The sequence below is a fragment of the Halichoerus grypus genome, chromosome 3 (genome assembly GCF_964656455.1).
Source record: "Halichoerus grypus chromosome 3, mHalGry1.hap1.1, whole genome shotgun sequence".
NCBI classification, from domain to species: Eukaryota; Metazoa; Chordata; class Mammalia; order Carnivora; family Phocidae; genus Halichoerus; species Halichoerus grypus.
The window spans coordinates 59,310,668-59,331,038 of record NC_135714.1 but is presented as its reverse complement, the minus strand read 5'-3'; the positions used below and the strand labels follow the sequence as shown (position 1 = coordinate 59,331,038).

The following is a 20,371-nucleotide window of genomic DNA, read 5'->3' as shown; positions in this document are numbered from 1 at the left end:
GACTCAGCTCCTGGGCTCCCTGCATCATGGAACCTTCCCTCGGCCCCTAGTCACATTTCACTGCCATGGAATTTACCTTGTTTTAGATTTATTCACTGCTGACCACGGCTAGATATCCGTGGAGTAGACGAGTCCTTGGAGGAATAAAAATACGCCAGGTGAACGTCATGCAGAATAACAAAATGCGAAAAGGAAGTGTGGTATAATTACTGCCACTATGAAGGCAGCTCAGGGATCTCTCAGGGAGAACAGCCCCAGACGCTAATCTGCTAGCCCAGTCTCTGGGTTCCCCTGGCCTGCAGGGCTGGGGAAGGAGCCGGGCAGCGAGCCCCGCCTGCTGAAAGGAGGCTTGATCGTGGTTTTCAGGATCTGGGCTCCGGGCCCAGCTCTGCCCCTGGGCGGGGTAACCTTAGACGAGCCCCTCCAAACTTCCGGGACATAATTTCTTCACCTTTGAAATGAACAGATTGTATCCCATCTGCTCAAAGATCCTTCTACCCATTTCAGTTCCTTCTCAGATTAGAAACTAATGTGGTCATAGTAGTGGTATGAAGAGTTAGTCGTGCCCTTTTCTCTCTACTGAAGCTATGAAATCTCAAAGACCGGTCTTCTCCTTCTTTGCCTCAAGCACAGTATACTGGTAGATGCACAGTAAATATCTTTTGATTTACTAGATCACCAGGATAAATCCTTTTTGGGCTACGAAATGTACCCTGGCCCGATCTCTCTCCACCCTGCTCCCCCATATCTCTTCTCAAGTCAGTGCCTCAGTCCTTCCTTAATTCACCCTGGGGTTGCTCCTGGGTGCGGTATTCCCTAGAACTATAAAGGCTCATGACCCAGGTCCGTCACTAATTTTGTGCCTCTTGACCCTGCTGGCTTAGAATTGAGGAAATCAAGACACAGGTTCTACAACACAAGCCAGAATGCTGGTACTAGACTGTCTTAGCTAATCCAGCCCATGGAACGAGGGTGCTCACGGAAAGTAGTAGGTTGTGTCAGATTATGGAGATTCTTGAATGCCAAGCTCAGAGTCTGTGCTCAGGAATATGAATCTACCATGTCTGGAGTATCCTGGAGGGGACAGAACGTGGAGAAAGGGAGATCAGCTAGAAAACTGAAGAAGCTATGTCACAGGGGCGTGGCAGGGAGGGCCCGAACTGGGACAGAGAGAAGAGCTCAGGACCCCCGCGAGCCTGTACTTTGCTGGCCCCTTTGCTAGGGACAGTCCTTAAGACACGGAGTCACGTCAATACCCACTCTGTTCCAGGGTAACTGGGTCCATGTTAAGATGGTCCCGGCGCACTGGGACCAGCAAGTGGGGGCGTGGGCTTGGTGTGGAGATAGAAAATGCACATCTAAATGTTGTGGGGTGAGTGCCGGCCGGAGGTGTAAACAGGGTGCTAGTGGGGATGGGGGCTGCACAGAGGAAATCAACATTCGAACTGGCTGTGCCCCTCTCCAGCCTTCTGATGAGCCCTCCGGGAGGCTGAGGGGGATGGACGACATCGTGGCTTCCCTGTTCCTGGCTTCTGGCTGCGTATCAGAGGGAAGGGAGACAGGGAGGGCAGAAGGTTTATTTCCTTCGCTCCCAGGAGACGAACCTTGGGTTAGCGGTGTCTCTCAACCAAGAGTCACTGCTTCTGTCAAGGTGGTCTGTTCTACAAGACTCTCCTTCTGGGTTCTGGTGACTGTTCCCTCCTCCTAGGCCTGACTCACAATGGCTCTGCTATTACGCTCCCCTGTAGTTTCCCCAGACCCCAGGCAAGAATTTGTGATTAATTCCTTTATCCCAGTGTGACTGGATCTCTCTCTCTCTCTCGTTGGGACTCTCACAGATATCCTGGGCCTTTGAAATAAGAATACACAATTCTTTGGGACTTTATCTCCTGGTAAACTGTGAGCTCTTCCCTGAGGAATCATATCTTGTTCATCTTAGCCCTCTCTCCCCACTTCTTCTCTTAATGGGAGTTTCTGTTTATAGGGGGTGCTTATTGATTGTTTGCTAAAAGATGTTCATTTCTCCTCCGTCACAGCCATGCCTTTGACCCCAGCTAGTCATGTGGCTGTGTTCTGAACGTTCCCCAGGGGAGGGGCCACAGCTCTGTTCCCCCCTTCACCTTCTGGCTGTTCTCACCTCACTGTTTCTCACTCGGGAGGACAAACACTCCCACTGAAGCCTTTTCCTGCTCAATACCCTAAAGTTTACCGTCTTTACGTCAATGCCAGACGCCTGTGACCTCAGAAGAGACCCTAAATCTCTCTCCACCCTAATTTCTAAGCTTGCAAAATCAAGATAAGAGTAATACTGACTTCAGAGGACTGCTGGGAGAATAAAAACAAATGCGATGTCCTGTAAAATTTATTGCCTTTCCCATGAACTATATCAGAGACTATAAAGAATAAGCAAGTTCTCTACCCCTCCCCCCATCCTACTTGGCCTGACTGGTTTCCATGAGGTAAGCACTTCATTAATAGGCCGAGCAAAATACTAATAACTGACATTTCCTGAGCACTTATTCCCTGCTGGTAACTGTTCTAAGCACTTCATAGGTCATCTCATTTAATCCCCACAAGAATCATGTCCAACAGAACCTATTTTGTCCCCATTTTATAGATGAGGAAAAATAACGATACAAAAAGATGAAGTCACTCGCCCAAGGGCCAGAGCCAGAACTTAAAACCTAGGAAGCTCGGCCGAAAAGCCACACAGTTAACCCCTCTGTTTACACTGTCTCCCCTATGGACATTCTCTGTGATATATGGGAAGACACATCGTGAGGACCGGTGGCGCCAATCAGTGAGACAGCATGTGGAAGTTAATCAAGTGACTAAAAGCAACGTTTGCACCTTGGTGGCAGTTCTGGCGAATGGAGCTCAGGCTTGGCTCTCCAGAATTCAAACTGAGATCAGTTGGGTGGGGTTAATGGAACTGCATTCTTCACCCCTCCGTGTTCTGGTGACTGAGACTCACCTGAACTTAGCGCATGCTCCACTTCCTGCATGCTCACCCCAGGGGAGGCAGTGGTCTCCATGTCCATCATCACACAGGTCACTTTGGCCGGCACCGTGGCTTGGGGTGTTGTCTCCGCGGGCAGCGGCTGGGCTGTGGCATGTGAAGTGGGTGTGTGGGCAGAGCTGTGCTCTTCTGCTGGGGCCTCTGGTGGGGTCGGGGCTCCGGTGGGCTTGGTGCTGGTCTCGGCAGAGCTGTGATTGGTGCTGGCCGAGGAGGCAGAAGAAACCTCCGGGGCTGAGGTTGATAGGGGTGGGTGTGATGAGGATGGAGCCTGAGGGGAGGTGAGGGTGGGAGACTCAGTGGGGGCCGCCGAGGGGTGCTGGGACCCTGTGGGGGGCGCGCTTGCCTCCTCGGGAGTGCTTGAGCTGTGTTCTGAGGGAGTGGCTGTTGAGTGCACCCCACCGCCAGCTGGTGAGGGGTCTGTGCTCGTGCCTTCCCGGTGAGAGGCCGGGCCGCTCGTCGTCTCCTCTTCTCTGGGCTCCGTGGAAATGTTCTTGGGGAGCAGAGGTGCTGGCGCCGAGGCTGTGGCTGGGAAGACCGAGTTGCTGGGAGTGCCACTGGTCGGGGAGGCGGGAGGGCTCTGTGGAGAGCTCGTCCAGATGGCCGTGGAAGGGACAGCGGTTGCCGGAAGAGAACTGGGCAAGGGGGCTGACGGAGGCAGGCTCTGTACCCTCAATCCTGTGGAAGAGCCGGCACAAAACGTGGTTAGTGTGTGAAAACCTCCGAGGGAAGCCTGCTTCAGAGCATTTCCACAGGTCTTTCTCATTTTGCATCATGCCCTCCCAACTGTGAAGGTGACTTGTGAATATTTTCTGCCCACTCACTGCTCCCTCCTCCCTTTGTGACTATCAGTGGGAACCAGCCTCCAGGCCCAGTAAGAACGATTAGTGGGTCAGTCGACACACTTCCAGCCAATGCATGGAATGACCTAATCTTGTCTCCTGCTTGCTTAAAACTGTGCCCTTAAAAAGTGAGACTCTCTGGGGAACTGACCTTTACCGGGAATTATCTGGATTGCTATGGGGCCTGCACCCCAATACCTGCGGGGATGCCTAGCGTGTGTGCTGAGGGTGGGGAGGCCGTGGTTGGTGAGTGCAGAGGTGGAGGGGCTCATGGATTGGCTGTTCCCTGCCCCAGAGGTTGTGAGCTCTGCTTGCGTATGTGCGTCTGTGTGTGTGTGTGTGTGTGTGTGTGTGTGTGTGTATGTGCGTGCGCATGCGCGCTTTGCATTTATGCACAGGGATACCAGGGCTATGGGCTTGCTGGTGGGATGAGTCAAGATGTGAACACATTGCCTTTGAAGGGGGAAAGGCACGAAGTCCCAGAATAAAAGCTGAGAGGAGGAATCTGAAGTTTGGAAAAATTATCTGGGACTGGAACCTAGTTCTTTCAAATTCTAGCTTGGGGTCTTTACAATCATAGCATTTTGCAAAATGTTCTCCTTCACATTTTGTAACATTTAGAATTAATTTCCTTCCTTCCTCCCTCCATTTACACATTCCGTTTAATTAACTAATTAATTCTTTCATCCATTCAAGTACTTAATGAATGGCTTCTATGTGCTATCACTCAGCTAGTCCTGGATTTTGCTTGTGCTTTTTATGTAAACCATCTTTTGATTGAGTCCCCATGCCCCTCACCATCCCCCAACTAGCTTTTCCCCTAGTCATTTCTATTCAGTGGTTGGCACCTTCTTTCACTCAACTGTTCAGTTAAAAACTGAGACATCACCCTTAATGCACCTCTTTCCCTCACACCCCATATCAAATCCATTGGCGAATCAGGATGAGTCTACCTTGAAAATATATCCCAACCCAACCACTTTTCCCCACCTCCCGCATCATCTCAACATCACCCGAGCCACCAGTCACTCGCAGAGACAACTGCCATAATCTCTTCATTAGTCTTCTGCCTTCCAGATTTTCTCCCTTTCTGTTACTTTTCACATAGCAGCCGGTATGATCTCTTAAAGTGGTATATCAGAGCATGTTCTTTATCTAGTCAAAACCCTCCAAAGTCATTCTGTTGCACTTAGAACAAAATTCCGAACTAATCCCCTACGTTGCCCCATGCTCGCTTCATCATTCAGGTTGGTCTCGGCTCAAATGCCACCTCCTTCTCAGAGGAGCCTTCCCAGATGATCCTAACTAAAATCATTCCTACTCCAGCTCCTTGCTTATTTTTTAAAAGATTAATTTTTTAATTGTTAAAATACGTATAACATTTACCATTTTAACCATTTTTTAAAAGATTTATTTATCTGAGAGACAGAGAGAGAGGGAGTGCAGGGTGGGGGGGGATGGGGCAGAGGGAGAGGGGGAGAGAGTCTCAAGCAGACTCCACGCTGAGGGTGGAGCCTGACGCTGGGCTTGATCTCACAACCCTAAAATCACGACCTGAGCAGAAACCAAGAGTCGGGCGCTTAACTGACTGTGCCATCCAGGTCCCCCATTTTAACCATTTTTAAGTGTACAGCTCAGTGGTATTAAGTTCAACCATCACCACTAACCCATCTTCAGAACTTTCTCGTCTTCCCAAACTGAAACTCTGTACCATTAAATAACAGTAACTCTCCTTTTTCCCCCCCTCTCCCCAGCCCTGGAAACCACTATTCTACTTTCTGTCTCTATGAATTTGACCGCTCCAGGTAATGCATGTAAGTAGAGTCATATTACAATTGTCCTTTCATGACTGATTTATTTCACTTAGAATAATGTCTTCAGGGTTCATCCATATTGTAACATGTGTCAGAATTTCCTTCCTTTTTAAGGCTGAATAATATTCTATTGTATATATAGACCACATTGTATTCATCCATTCATTCACTGATGGACTTTTTTTTTTTTTTTTTAAAGATTTTATTTATTTATTTGATAGAGCGAGAGAGCACAAGCAGGGGCAACAGTGGAGGGAGAGGGAGAAGCAGGCTCCCCGCCAAGCAGGGAGCCCAATGCGGGGCTCGATCCCAGGATCCTGGGATCATGACCTGAGCCGAAGGCAGACGCTTAACCATCTGAGCCACCCAGGCGCCCCTCACTGATGGACTTTGATGGGTTGTCTCTACCTTTTGGTAACTGTGAATAATGCTATGAATCTGAGTGTACAAATATCCATTTGAGACCCTGCCTTCAATTCTTTTGGGTATATATCCAAGAAGTGGAAGTAATGGATCATATGGTAATTCTATGTTTGATTTCTTGAGGAACCACTATACCCTTTGCTCATTTTTTTTCATAAAATAAAAGTTTCTTCCTGAAATCATATTATTATTTATTTACTTATTATCTCTCTCTTCTATCAGAATGTAAGCTCCATGAGGGCCCAGGGACCTGGTCTTATTCATTTCTGTTTCCCCCAAGCCTAGGACAGTGTCTAGGTCATGGTAAGTGCTCAGTAAGTCCTTGTGGAAGCAAAGAAGGAAGGGAGGGAGGGAGGGAAAGAGGGAGGGAGGAAGGAAGATGAATTAACTTAAGAACGTTATCCAAAAATACTCCAGAATCTCTCTATTCTCTTCTACATATCACTTAGTATGGCCACATCCATCAGAGCTACCTCAGGAGTGGCTGCCTACCTGGTGTCACACGAGCGCAGGAACCTTGCTTTCAAAGTCAGCCTCAGGCTCTGTCATTCTACAATGACACATACCTACCTACGCCTCATGTCATGTTAGGTCTTCGACTCGTTAGCCCTCCATACTCAGAGGACGTTTCCTTGCGGGTAGCCTACAGGTAATGGCCAACCATGATCAAAATTCGTAAGCAATAAAACACGGGCTAGATTCCAGCACAGAGGAAGGGGGGATAGATACATGGGGAGGCATTCGGGCACTTGGGGGAACACTGCTTACCTCTTCATTCTGGCACACGGTAGATGCTGTAGCTGATGAAAAGTTGTGCTACAGAATCTATTCTGAAAACGGTTTTCTCATATTTAACTGAATTTGACGTTTGAATTGTTATCGAAGTACTCGGTTTTATCTTACTGAAAAGGAGTCGGTAAAGATCATAAACTATAAGTTACGCTCCTAGTAAATAGGAGGGCAGACCTCCTATATTAGGCCACATAATAGTCCATGCTGCTATACTGGACTTTTGGCAGCTCTGAAGTGTCAACGATTTCAGAATGAATACAGAGCAAGAGAACCTTAAAATATGGACAGAACACCAGTTGGGAAAAATATTATTAAAATGCTGGATCTTCATATGGGACCTTTGGAGCTTACTGGCTCTGCATCCTGGTAGCTCCCATGGCTCATTATTCTGTGGCCAAAACCCCAAGATGACGATGTTTAACTACTGTTGATAGTATCATATAATAGACGGGCAGATGGAGACGGAGACGGTCGCAGTCTGGTAGCTGATTCAGAGCCTTTGGAAGCCTGGGATATGTGAGGAATGAGTCATACACAAAGGAGCACTAATTCACTAATTCATTCATTCATTCATTCATTCCTTTACTGAGTAGCTTCTATGCCTGTGGCTTTGCCCTCAGAGGATTCAATATCCAGCAGGACAGAAAGGACACCTTCCTGTAATATGATGTGGCAAGTGCCTCACTGAAGTAAAAGCAGGTGACAGTGGGAGCCCTGAAGTATGATGGATACATTCTGCATAGGGACCGTGGAATGCAAAAGTATACAAATGTCATTTTCAAATGACATTTAGAAAAGTCACAGAAGAGATGACATTTGAGTTGGTTCTGAAAGGATGGGAACACACAAGATGCCACTGAAGGTGTATGATGTTCAGGGTGACACCTGCTTTGTCATTTCCAGTGGAGCTAAAAGCTGGACCATGAAAATCATTAAAGTGCTGAAAAGAACATGCTCCAGTAATTGGTTTTGTTGCTAGAAATACCTATTTCCTTGTTTAATTCTGACTAGTATACTATTATAACTCCTACCTTCCTGCTTCCAAAGAGGACTGGAGGTGGTCATTCATCTTCCATGGCTACCTTCTGAGTACTTATTTAAAATACTTTACGTCCAGTTCAAGCAATTCCTACTCCTAACAAAACAACAATGCAGGAGATTGTGACAGTGCTGGTCATCTTCACTTGAATAAGGCATTAGAAGCCTCTGCTCTGCCTTATTTGATGGTACATTCCATACTGCTGCGATCGCATGGTGGTGGTGGGTCTTCTTGCAGCATGAAGACATCCAAGGCCCACTAGGACTATCCTAGGGAATGCCTGCTATCTTCCTCTGCTCAGGCTGCCAGCACAAAATACCACGTAGACTGGGCAGCTTTAACAACAGGAGTCTACTTCTCACAGTTTGGAGACTGGCAAGTTCAAGCAAGGTGTGGGCCCATTCGGTTTCTGGTAAGAGCTCTATTCCAGGCTTATAGGTGGCCACTTTTTCTCATGGAGCGAGGGAGAGACAGCAAGCTCTCTGCTGTCTCTTCTCATAAAGGCACTAATCCCATCCTTAGGGCCCCACCGTCACGATCTCATCTAAGCCTAATCACTTCCCCAAAGCCCCATCTCCAAATACCATCACACTGGGGGTTAGGACCTCAACGTTCAGAGTCATGGAAATAGTCTAAGGAAGTATCATTCTGCTTTCTCACATGATGGATTTGTGTTTCCAAGGGAATATCAAACTGTGTAAGTCAAACAGATAAGGATGTATACTTTGTCAGGATTTAAAAAAATTTTTTTAGAGCTAGAAAGGGGCTCTGTGATGTGAGTACAGCTCCTCATTTGATACATGGAGGACGGATGCAGGAAGTGGTGTAAGTGAACTCATACTTCTAAGAGGAGTAGCTGGGCTATGTGGCCCAGAAAGAATCGTGTAGGGACAGAATCAGACTGTGTCCTTGACTGGAAAAGAGTGGTAGAATGTACTGTAGCAGGTAAGCAAGTGGGGGGGCCCCATGGGAGGCCGGGCAGCTGAACAAGCTGAAATCATGCAGTGCCCCATACACCTTCCCATTCCAAATAGAGCCACTTTCCCCTGAAGGAAAGAATTAGCTCTCATATTTCCTTGAGAAAAATGGCAGAAAAACTAGAGTGAAGAAATCGAACCCATTACTCTCAATTTAGAGGTGAATGTGCGTTGTTCCAAAACAGTGACATCGCCAGATGTGGTGTGTCCCGCCTGGGCAGCGACAGGCCTACGTGCCTGAACTGGGCTGACTCAAGGACGGAAATCTCTTAGACTTGGCCCAGAGGAGAGTTCTGGGGGAATGATGGCCAACTTCACCTAATCTGAAATTCCTCCTAGTGGGCTGACAAATGGCAGTCTTTCCTGAAGTTTGGTCAGGTTGCTATTGCAAGAAGAGCTGGCCGCTTGTTGCTCAGAAAAAAAGCGGATTCTTAGTTGGAAAGAAAATTATTCATTTCCATGTACATTGTCCTTTATGGGAGAGGCCAGGATCAGAGTTTCTGTCTCTTTGATGTGCGAGAGCAAGGTGTCTGGCTCGATCCCCAGTTTCTTGCCTTGCTAGGAGAAGGGATCTGGGGGCCGCCAGGTTTGGGTAGGTGAGTTCTCCCCGTGCTGAGATATTCCAGGGTAGAGAGGCTGCATTCTGCACACGTGCTGCCGCCTCCTGGCCCCCACCGGGTGTCAGCGACATTCGGCCGCATGGGCAGCCCGTGCACGAGGAACGCCCCGAAGTGTCACCTTTTCCTGGGTTTCATGAGCAGCAGCGTGGACCAGTGCCAGAGTCCCAGGTAGCTCGACTGCCGGTGCTGCTTACCCATCCCCCTCCCACCCCCCTGCATGTCCTTTCCTGCCCTTGGCTTGTCAAGTACCTGAGGAAACATGTGACAAAGCTTTGGCAAATTCAGTGAAACTCGATCAAAACGCACTCAGGCCCGTTCCCGTTGCTGCCAAGTCAGGCTGAGTGGTGCCTCTGCTGTGGTCTCCCGGCTCACGCCAGGCCTGCCTGCCAGAGGCCCCACGGCTGCTGAGGCTGCGCGCTCAACGAGCGCTAAGGTTAGCCAGAGGGCCGCCGCCGCGAGCGCGAGCGGGCCGCATCACACCCCCCGAGGCTTGAGAGGAGAATGGGCAGCCTGCGCTGGTTTCCCCCTGACCTGAGGCTAAAACTTCAAATGCCCCGCAATGATGGGGTTTTGGAATATAGGTGAGGTCCGGAGCCCACGGCCTAGAAGGAATTCTTGAGACGTCTTTGGTGCAAAAAGGTGGTTTATTAAAGCACGGGGACAGGACCCGTGGGCAGAAAGAGCTGCTGCCCTGGGGTCTTGAGGGGTCATGATTATGTACTCGGGAGTTGGGGGGAGTAAGGAAAAGGGAGGTTTCAAAAGAACTTTCATATGCTTTTTTTTAAAAAAGGTTTTATTTATTTATTTGACAGAGAGCAAGAGAATAAGAGAGAGAGAGAGCACGCACGAGCAGAGGGAGAAGCAGGCTCCCCATTGAGCAGGGAGCCCGCTGCGGGACTCGATCCTAGGACCCTGAGATCATGACCCATGCCGAAGGCAGACGCCTAACGACTGAGCCACGCAGGCGCTCTACAAGATACCAGAGGCCTTGCCACTGTCAAGTTAAGGTTGTTTTCCCCTCTAGCAAGGTATTAACATTAAGATAGCTGGGAGATTCCTGGAAGAATGTCACATATGTCCCACCCAGGAGTGGGGGTGGGGTGGGGGGTGTCAGCTTATGCTTTGTCTTCAGCTAGCCTCTGCTCCCTCATCAGCAAGGCCTGGAGGCTCTCCACCATCCAGCCCCAGTCTGCCCCTCCAGCCTTGCTCCCCACCAGGCCCGCAAACACACGAGGCTTTTCCCTTAATTCTATTCCTTCTGCCTAAACAGCACTCTCTTTTCTCTGCCTGAGTTCCTCCTGTTCATCATGCCAGTGTTAGCTGAAGGGCCTTTGCTGACTCTCCTGCGAAATCCGTCCCTCTCCCAGCCCCAAGCCCTCCTGGGTTCAGAGCACCCTGTACCTTCACCGGCTAGCACTGACCTCAGCGTGTTAACTATGCGATTGCTTACAGGAAGCTTTGTCTAACGCACGCCTCCCTCTCCAGCCTCCAAAATGCACACGGAACATGGGCCGTGGTGGATTTGCTCACCACGCATCCTCCTTGCCTGGCTCATAATAGGAATTCAAATGATTCCTAAAATAAACATATTTTAGCAAACTGAACTATTCCCTACTGTCTGCCTCCCTGCCTTTGCTTGTGCTGTTCTTCCCACCCCGAATCCCTCTCCCCATCCCAATTCTGAGAACTCGGGAGCCTTACCCCCTCTGTAGAGTATTCTCTAACTTGACGGGGTCACAGCACTTCGCACAGATTTTAATTGTAGCACACATTATACCGAGCCATGATTTCTCTCCATGCTTGTCTCCCATCAGTCTGGGAGCCCTATTAATAGGGACTGCAGCTTGTTTTTTGTGTCTTAGTGCCTGGCACAGATAAGGGACTCAATAAATATTCATTGAGTGAAAACATGGATTCTCGACCCTTTGAAAAACAGAAATGTTCTCTGGCTTATAGGCTGGGCCCTGATAGGACAAATGCATCTTCCCTTTGATCTGTCTGTAAGTTCCATAAAAACCATCAGCTCATGTGAAATTGTAGATGGGTCTCCAAGCAGACGTTTGCTGTTTTTGCTTGCTTATTTCCACTTTGGAGACTGCAGGACTTTCCTCTCTGCGGGCATGATACAGACCAGAGTTACACAGAGCCCTCAAAAGGCTGGCCATCGGTCACTTGGCCCAAACACAGGCTGGCCTTACCATTTCTTCACTGAGTGGGCTACCCTTCTGTGCAAGAGACAGAAAAAGAGGGAGTAAAAATAATCTTACGATGATAGATATTTTTTAATATCAAAACTAGGTCTTTGTGTTCTTTAGTTTGAGTGAAGGCACTGTTAGGGACTTTCACAAAAATTCCCAACTGAGGGCACCCACCACTCCAGAAGATTCATCTAACATCTGCAAAACCATCACTAATCAGAGCCTGGTCCGCCTGTATGGTATTTGAAGGCTATCACATATCTAGACGGAATGTGTATGTCCCAAAGCCATCAAACTGTGTTTAAGAAGACACTTGTTTGAAGTAGAAAAGCCAATTCTCCCGAGTGTTTTGTTTATGGAAATGAGATGCAATCCTAGTCCAAAAAGAGGAAAAACGCTTTTGTTTTTGAGCCACCAAATGAGAACCTACAGACCTGGTGTATGACTCAATTTCTCTCTCCATAAAGTCAGGACTCATGATATCACTGGGTTCCCTGTGGGTGCTGGGAATGCTAATGACAGAATAACATTTGGGAAGAAGGTTGTATTTCCTGGAGAAAAAAAATATAACATTTTCTTTCTTTGCCCCAGAAGCAACAACTGTCTTTTGTCAGTAGGATGTCCCCCCAAAACTATCTTTGGTTGCGTGGGGACTGTGGTGCTTGGTCTCAGGAAGCGGCTGTGCTGAGCAAGGATGCCCACAGGCACCCGAAATTCCAAAGGTACCGTATTGGGGTTCCTCAGGGTGGAGCAGTGGAGAGAAAGAGACAAAGTAGGGAGGGCGAGAACCTTCTCGTTGGCTGCTTTGTGGTTGCGGGGAATATGGGCGTGTGCCAAGAAGAAGACAACCTAACATCTCCATCAGGGAGCAGGGGGATTTCTGAACAAGCGTCAGGTTCTCTCATTCTTCCCTTCCAAAGGTCCAGTCCCAACATTTGTGGGGTCCAGGACCAGAGCACACACAAAGGTCCGCACAGAGAATGTCTAAATATGTAACTGCTATACATTACTTCGTGTCTGTGCCCCAGGCTGCGTTCCATCCAGGGCCGTGTAGGCCACAGCGAGGGGATCCCTCTGGTGCCCTGGGAACGCATGGGGCCGGGGACCTGCTGGGGCAGTGCAGGCCAGAGCCGGGCCTGGGCCCCCCAAACCCAGGATGGAGCCTGCCCTGTACACATTTCCCAGGCAGCATTGGTGGGCAGGCTCCCTCTCCCCAGGCCTCACTTTGCAGGATTTTCAGGCATTCCCAAGTACAGGGGATGGAGGGAGTGCAGGTAGCACTCTGGGTGACTTGCAGTGACCAAATTTAAGTAGAGGCAGCCACTCCTCCGCTGACCCAGAGCTGAGGCTGTGATTCTCTCTTCTCTACACTCACTGGAGGGCTTGCTGGCCACACTGTCTGGCCTGGGGGCACAATTCAGCAACCCTGTCCCTCTTCTGTTTGTTCTATCAATTTCTGAAATTAAAACAAAAACAAAAACAAAAACACCTTCATGGGATTGAACAGAAAAAAAGGTGTTTGTGTTTGGGTGTTTGTAAAATGCAGTAGTCTCTTGCCTGGGTGAGGGGTGGCATACCCTTCCTTCCACCCTATCCCTGAGAAGCGCAAAGGACAAATAGGTTATTTCCCATCCCCTGTAGCCCCTGCGAAGTATAAAATGTAAGAAAGCCACTAATATTGTCCTGGTCTGACTCTGAACCTCTTCCTTCAGAGGATCTTCTTTCAGGTTTCGAAGTGCCCTGATGGCTGAGGCAGCCCTGGGCCATGGGCACCACTGCCTTCTCAGCCTAAATGTACTTGCCCACTTCTTCCCCCAACATTGTCCCCAGGTCAGCTGAGGGCAGCATCCATGACCTCTTGTTCCACACAAAGAGCTGGAGCTCTTTAGGTGGTCAGCTCTATGGTGGTCTGCCTTTGGAAGGACAGTTACTGGGGGCATCCCAGGCTGATGCATCCTGGCATTCGTATTGGTCAATTAGTAGGCAATCTGACTCATTACAGGATAATGCCTGAGAAATGCAATCAGATGTATTTCTTTTTGCCGCCCCACTAAAGTTCACCACTGACCACCCAGGGGTCAGGCAAGAGGGCAAGGATGGCTCCAGTGCAAACACATCCCCATGACTGGGCAAATGACTCAGGAAGTTTCCTCTGAAGGGAGGGGGACGTGCAGCAGAGGCTTTTGGAGAGAAGACCAATAGCCCTCCTTCCTCTTCCTGCCACCATTTTTTTCTAAGAGTGTCCTCCAGAAATGCCAGTCAGCGTAAACAGGTATGCTTCATCGTTTCTGGTTTTCTCTTTTTAACATTTTTTATGTACTCTTAAAATAGAAATATAACATATGTGCAGTATAATGCACACATCTTAAGTATACAAATCAATGAATTTTTACATGTGTATATACCGGCATAACCACCACTCAAATCAAGATACAGAACCTCTCCAGCAGCCCAGAAAGTTCCCTCATCCCCTCTTGCAGACATAACTCTCCCAACGGGAACTCTTCTTCTGACTTTCGTCACAATAGATTAGTTTTGCCGGTTTTTGAACTTCATATCCATGGAGTCATATGTGTGCACTTGTTTACGTCTGGGTTCTTTCACTCACCATGAGACTATCCTGTGTTGTCGTGTTTATTAATAACCCATCCTTTTTCACTGCTGCATGGTATTCAACTGTATGATTACACCACGATTTATTGATCCCTTCTGCCAATGGGGGGCATTTGGGTCCTTTCCAGTTTGGGGCTATTATAAATGAGCCTGCTTCATAGATTCTTAGTTAACAAGTTGCTAGTGCTTATTCCAAGCTAAATTTTCTGGGTACTTTACAAGTATTACATCACTGACTCTTCACCATAAATGGAAGGTTATCCCCATTTTACAAATGAGCAATCCAAGGTGAAAAGAAGTTAAATAACGCCTCAAGACATATAACTAAAAGGAAGTAGAGCTTGGATTCAGAGTCTAGAAGGCAGTCTATCTCAGTGACTTGCCTTCCTAACCATCTTGCTAGATGGCTGCCAGCTATGGTGGAAGCTATAAGCCAAACCACTTATCAGCTGCTTGATCTTGGGCAAATTGCTTAATTTCTGTCTTCTCACCTGCAAACTGGGGTATCTACAGTACTCCATTCATAGAGCTATTGTGAGGATGAAATCAATAATCCATAAAAGGCAGACACTGTTGTTTGACTAAGCTAACATCCACTCCCTATCCCCTCTTGCCTGCCTCCCTATAGAGGCTATGAAAGTTATGAAAGTTAAATGCTCCCTTCCTGGCTTCCTTTGCAGGGACTGATGGGATGTAGGTTCTGCACAGCGGGATTGATGGGATGTAGGTTAAGGGGCTTCTGGAAAAATGTTGTTTCCTTATAAAAGGAATATGTAAGAAAGGGAAATTCCCATGGTACCTCCTCTTTCCCCCTCCTTCCTGACTTTAATGCAGTTGTGATGTCTGGCATAGGGGCAGCCATCTTGTGAAGCTAAGGCTGAAAGTCAATCCACTAGGGATGAAAGTGAAAGAAAGAGCCTTTCTCCAAAATGATACTGTTGATCTTGCCAAGCCAAGACTGGTCTGCCTATCTCCAGACTTCCCGTTAAATAAACCATAAATGCCTTTGGGCGGTAAGGCACTGTTGGTCAGGTTTTCCATCACTTGCAATATAGATGACAGACCATGTAAAAAGGCCTATCACAACGCCTTGCACAGAGTAAGAGCTCAGTAAATATTAGGCTATTGTGCTGACCTCTGTCTAATTGGAAACTGGGCCCACGTGCCTTCACCTCCTCTAATCTGCTAATAATTTGCAAAAGGCACTTTGCAGGCCCCATCAGAGGGAGACTTTCACTCTTCATAGCATCAGCTGTGAGTCTCAGGGCCAGAGAGCTCCCCACATCCTTCAAGGAAGCAACAGGTAACAGGACCTGTCAGCGTTCCTGGAGGCATTCGTTAGGCTGATGCCTCTGAAAGCTGAGCTGCCTCCCACACCCACAGAATGCCTCAGAAAGGAAAACAAAACAAAACAAAACAAAAAACCCAGCTAAAGGGAATTTATATTTTTCCACTTTATTGAAAAAAAAGCCAAACATTCAGAAACTTCTGGGCAACTTCACCGTGAATCTTGATATGACCTGAATGAGGCTGACTGGCTTCAGTCGCTGAGTAAGTAGCACCGAATAACCACCAGGGACCCGCCTTTTGTTATTCTTAGACCAGCTGCCCGCCTTCCTCAGTGTCGGGGGGGGGGGGGGGGGGGGTGAGGCAGGGGGGGGCGGCAGCGCATCAAGCAAGAACACACTCACCAGAATGGCACCGTCCTATTATTTTCAAATTTTAGACTTCACACCGCAGTTTACTTTGTAAACAGACTTCTGTTTGTTTAGGTCCAACGTGACAAGTCCCTGTTGAGTGCCTGCTCCGGAAGAAGGCATACCGGAAGTGATATAAATGTGTTTTATGTTTCATACAGCCTTTCCACTGACCACTGCAATGTGACTCTACTTCCCCCTCGTGCATGTTGATGATTAATGCCTTCTGTACCTGACCCTTCTGAATAAAGACTTCTGATATTGGCGCGGCCATGATTGCTCCTCTACCACTACTTCTCCCCACAGATCATCTGTTTTGCCAAGCATGCTGAAAGCTTGGTGCTATGGTCTGAATGTCTGTGTCTTCCCCCACCCCCCAATTCATACGTGGGAGTCCTAACCCCCAATGTGATAGCATTAGGAGGTGGGGCCTTTGGGAGGTGCTTATGTCACGGGAAGGTAGGCCCTCATGAATGGGATCAGTGCTTTTATAAAAGAGACCCCCACAGAGCTTCCAGTGCCTTCCACCCTGTGAGGACGCAGAGCAGACACCAGCTATGAACCAGGAAGAGGGCTTTCAACGGAACTTGACAACACCGGTGCCTTGATCTTGGGCTTCCCAGCCTCTGGAACTGGGAGAAATGAATTTCTGTTGTTTCTAAGCTACCCAGTCTGTGGAATTTTGTTACAGCAGTCTGAACACACTGAGACAGAAGCAGATAAACAACAAGGTGAAAGGGATTGGTAGACTATTAAATAACACACTGAATTAATTAATTTTAATTTCTATGCTTTAGCTCTCTTTCTGCCTTTTAAACTGTCTCCTAAACAACGGGTCTAAAAATTTACAGCGTTGGCCTGAAAAGATGCTCAACGTCACTCATCATTAGGGAAATGCAAATAAAAACCACAATGAGATATCACCTCACTTCTGTCAGGATGGCTAAATTCAACAACACAAGAAACAACAGGTGTTGGTGAGGATGCAGAGAAAGGGGAACCCTCTTGCACTGTTGGTAGGAATGCAAGCTGGTGCAGCCACTCTGGAGAACAGTATGGAGGTTCCTCAAAGAGTTAGAAATAGAACTACCCTACTATGATCCAGCAATTGCACTACCACGTATTTACCCAAGGAATACAAACTACTCATTTGAAGGGGTACATGCACCCCAATATTTATAGCAGCATAATCTACAATAGCCAAACTATGGCAACAGCCCAAGTGTCCATTGACTGATGAATGGATAAAGAAGATGTGATATACATATATATAATGGACTATTACTCAGCCATAGAAAAGAATGAAATCCTGCCATTTGCAATGACGTGGATGGAGCCAGAGTTTATTGTGCCAAGAGAAATAAATCAGTCAGAAAAAGACAAATACCATGTGATTTCACTCATGTGGAATTTAAGAAACAAAACAAATGAGCCAAGGAAAAAGAAAGAGAGGCACACCATCCTAGGGGAATAGAGAAGCAAGTCCCCGTATTTCCCTGAGGAAAGAGAAGGGACCCTGGTCATGAGGAGCTTGCAGTCACACGTGCAAGCTCATAGCTCACATGAAGGTATGAAGAACAGAACCTAAGTGGGAACAAATCTTATTTCCAGTTTATGTGCCATTAGGGGACCCTGTTAATTTTGTAGGAGTGAATCTTCTCTGCAGAAATATTCCTTATGATGAACCAAATCAGTTGAAATCACTATGAGGAACCATGCTTGATAGAAGAGGGTAATGAATGTTAATCAAATTCTTTAAGTGATGAGGGAAACTGGCTGAAGGAATTCCACGGTGAATTTTCATTTAATGTGATTAATTACCTCCTAATTTGTCACTTGTGTAAAGAAAGCTTTCTGATTTTTAATTTGCCTAAAACTCCAGACTCTCTTAGGCTCTTGTTCCTGAACACATTCACTGCTCCAGAAAGAATTAGCTTACTCCCTTTAATCACAGAGTTTACATCTCTGCTTATAATACCGTAGATCACTGGTTGGGTACACACAGCCACATAAACATCATCTTCAGGGTTTCATTTGCTAACCGACTTCCAGCCGCTTCTCCCTCCAGTATTTCCGCAGCCAGGCCACCTCTGCTGGGAGGAGTGTCAGCAACGCCACCGGGGCAGGTGCCCCTGGCACCATTTGTGGCGTCCAGCGGGTTCTGATGAAAATCTCTGGGATCCATCAAAATGCCACTCTGCAGCCACTGCTGACAGGTGCTATTAAACGCATCAGTCTGGAAGGACGGAAGCTGGCGACGCGAGCTAACTTGGGTGAATTGCGGAAGATGTATAAAAATTGGTAGCTCTACCCGAAGCAGCATTTTGCTTTCGGTATACTGACTTAGAATGCATTTGTAAGTGTGGCTGCTTAGAAAAAAAATTATTCAAAAAGTAACTCTGAACCACTTCCTTAATATATTCCTAAGTCCCCTGTGGCAATGTTGGGATGGCACAGCGACGCCCGGAACACACACGGGCTTCATCTGGGGCAGAGGCAGCTAGCTCTACCTTGTGGCTTTATTTTAAAAGCAATTCCCAGGTCTACCTCTCCAGCCTGCTGTTCTCTCCCGGGCTCCAGGGCTCTATCTCCAAATGCCTTTTGGGCTTTGCATTCAAATTCACTAAGTCCAGCAACTGGTTTGCCTTTCCCCATCAAACCGGCTCCTCCGGGCTTCCCTTATTCCTGTCATCACCCTTCCCCTTAGCCAAGTTCCTTTTATTTTATTTTTAATAAAAACAGTATATATTTAAGGAGTATAACATGATGATTTTATATATATATGTATATATATACATATATATACATATATATACATATATATATATAAAGTGATATGATTACTACAGTCAAGCCAATTTACATATCATCTCTTCATGTAAGTTACCATTTTTTGTGTGTAAGATGAGAGCACCTGAAATCTACTCTCTTAGCATACTTCTGGTATTCAGTATTCTTTTTAAAGATTTTTTATTGATTTATTTGACAGAGAGAGAGAGAGAGAGAAAGAGCAAGCATAAGCAGGGGGAGCAGCAGGCAGAGGGAGAAGTAGGCTCCCCACCGAGGGAGAAGCCCCATGCGGAACTCGATCCCAGGACCCTGGGATACTGACCTGAGCCCAAAGGCAGGTGCTTAACCGACTGAGCCACCCAGGTGCCCCTCCGTACAGTATTATTAACTACAGTCACGGTGCCATACATTAGATCTCTAGACTTATTCATCCTATGTATCTGTAACTTTGTATCATTTGACCCACCTCTCCCCCCATTTCCCCACCTCTAGTCCCTTGGTAACCACGGTTCTACTACTCTCTGCTTCTATGTATTTGACTTTTTTAGATTCCACATATAAGTGAGGTCACAAAGTTGGTTTTTTTTTTTTCTTTCTGTGTTGGCTTATTTCATTTAGCATAATGTCCTCCAGGTTCACCCATGTTGTTGCAAATGGCAGGATCTCTTTTATTTTTTTTTAGGCTGAATTATTATAAATATAAATATATATGCCATAATTTCTTTATCCATTCATCCAAAGTCACACAGCCCACAAGAGGCAAAGCAGGGGTTTGGTTTCCGGTATGTCTAACTCTTTCAAGTAATCCTTCAGGTCTGTTTGTAAGGAGGATCTTATTCCTGTAGATGTGGAGGCTAGAAGGGAAGCACTCTGTTTGCACTCTGGTGAAATATTAAGCTACATATGAACGCACACACACGCATGCACGCACGCGCACGCACACACACACACACACACACACAGAGTCCAGCCAAACATACAAATTCCTTAGATGTTTAACCAGAGGGAAATGGGTGGGTCATTCTTTAGATTAGAGGACAGATGCCCACATATCCTTTGGCAGGGGCTATCTGCCAGCCAGACGATTGATGCGCCCTCTCTCCGGCTCTGAGGCTACTTTGAGCGTGACAGATTCACATCTCACCCTCACAGCACATATCAACGGTTAGTTGGGTCCCTGCAGGCGGAAGCAGAAGCACTTTGGCTTGGTATGGCTGTGGGGCTGGGATTGCATTCACAAGTCTTCATCCAGAAAATCTACCTTTCACTAAGTCCTTATCAAATAATGATGTATAGAAAAGCCAAATTATTCTTTGCCAGATCAGGAATAGCATTCCTATTTGCTGTGTAATTGAATCAAGAACATTTCGGCTTTGGCTTCTCTCTCCTAAATCCGTCCTTTCATTTACAGCCTAAGCAAAGAACAGCAGAATAAAAAAGATACAAGCAAACTTTCTGAACAATGCAGAGAAAATTAATTCTCCTTTCTGTGTGTGGTTGTACACACGACCTAGAGAGGAATATGCTTGATAATAACTTCGATTTCTGTT

General features: G+C 47.1%; 1 protein-coding gene across 1 annotated transcript in view; it reads right to left on the bottom strand.

Moving 5' to 3' along the window:
* Positions 1–20,371, bottom strand: part of PARM1 (prostate androgen-regulated mucin-like protein 1) — a 113,279-nt gene that overhangs the window by 34,491 nt on the left and 58,417 nt on the right. Inside the window, exon 2 of the mRNA XM_036078001.2 lies at positions 2,975–3,694. Within this exon, the coding sequence (XP_035933894.1) occupies positions 2,975–3,694 (720 nt within the window). The remainder of the gene's footprint in view (positions 1–2,974; positions 3,695–20,371) is intronic.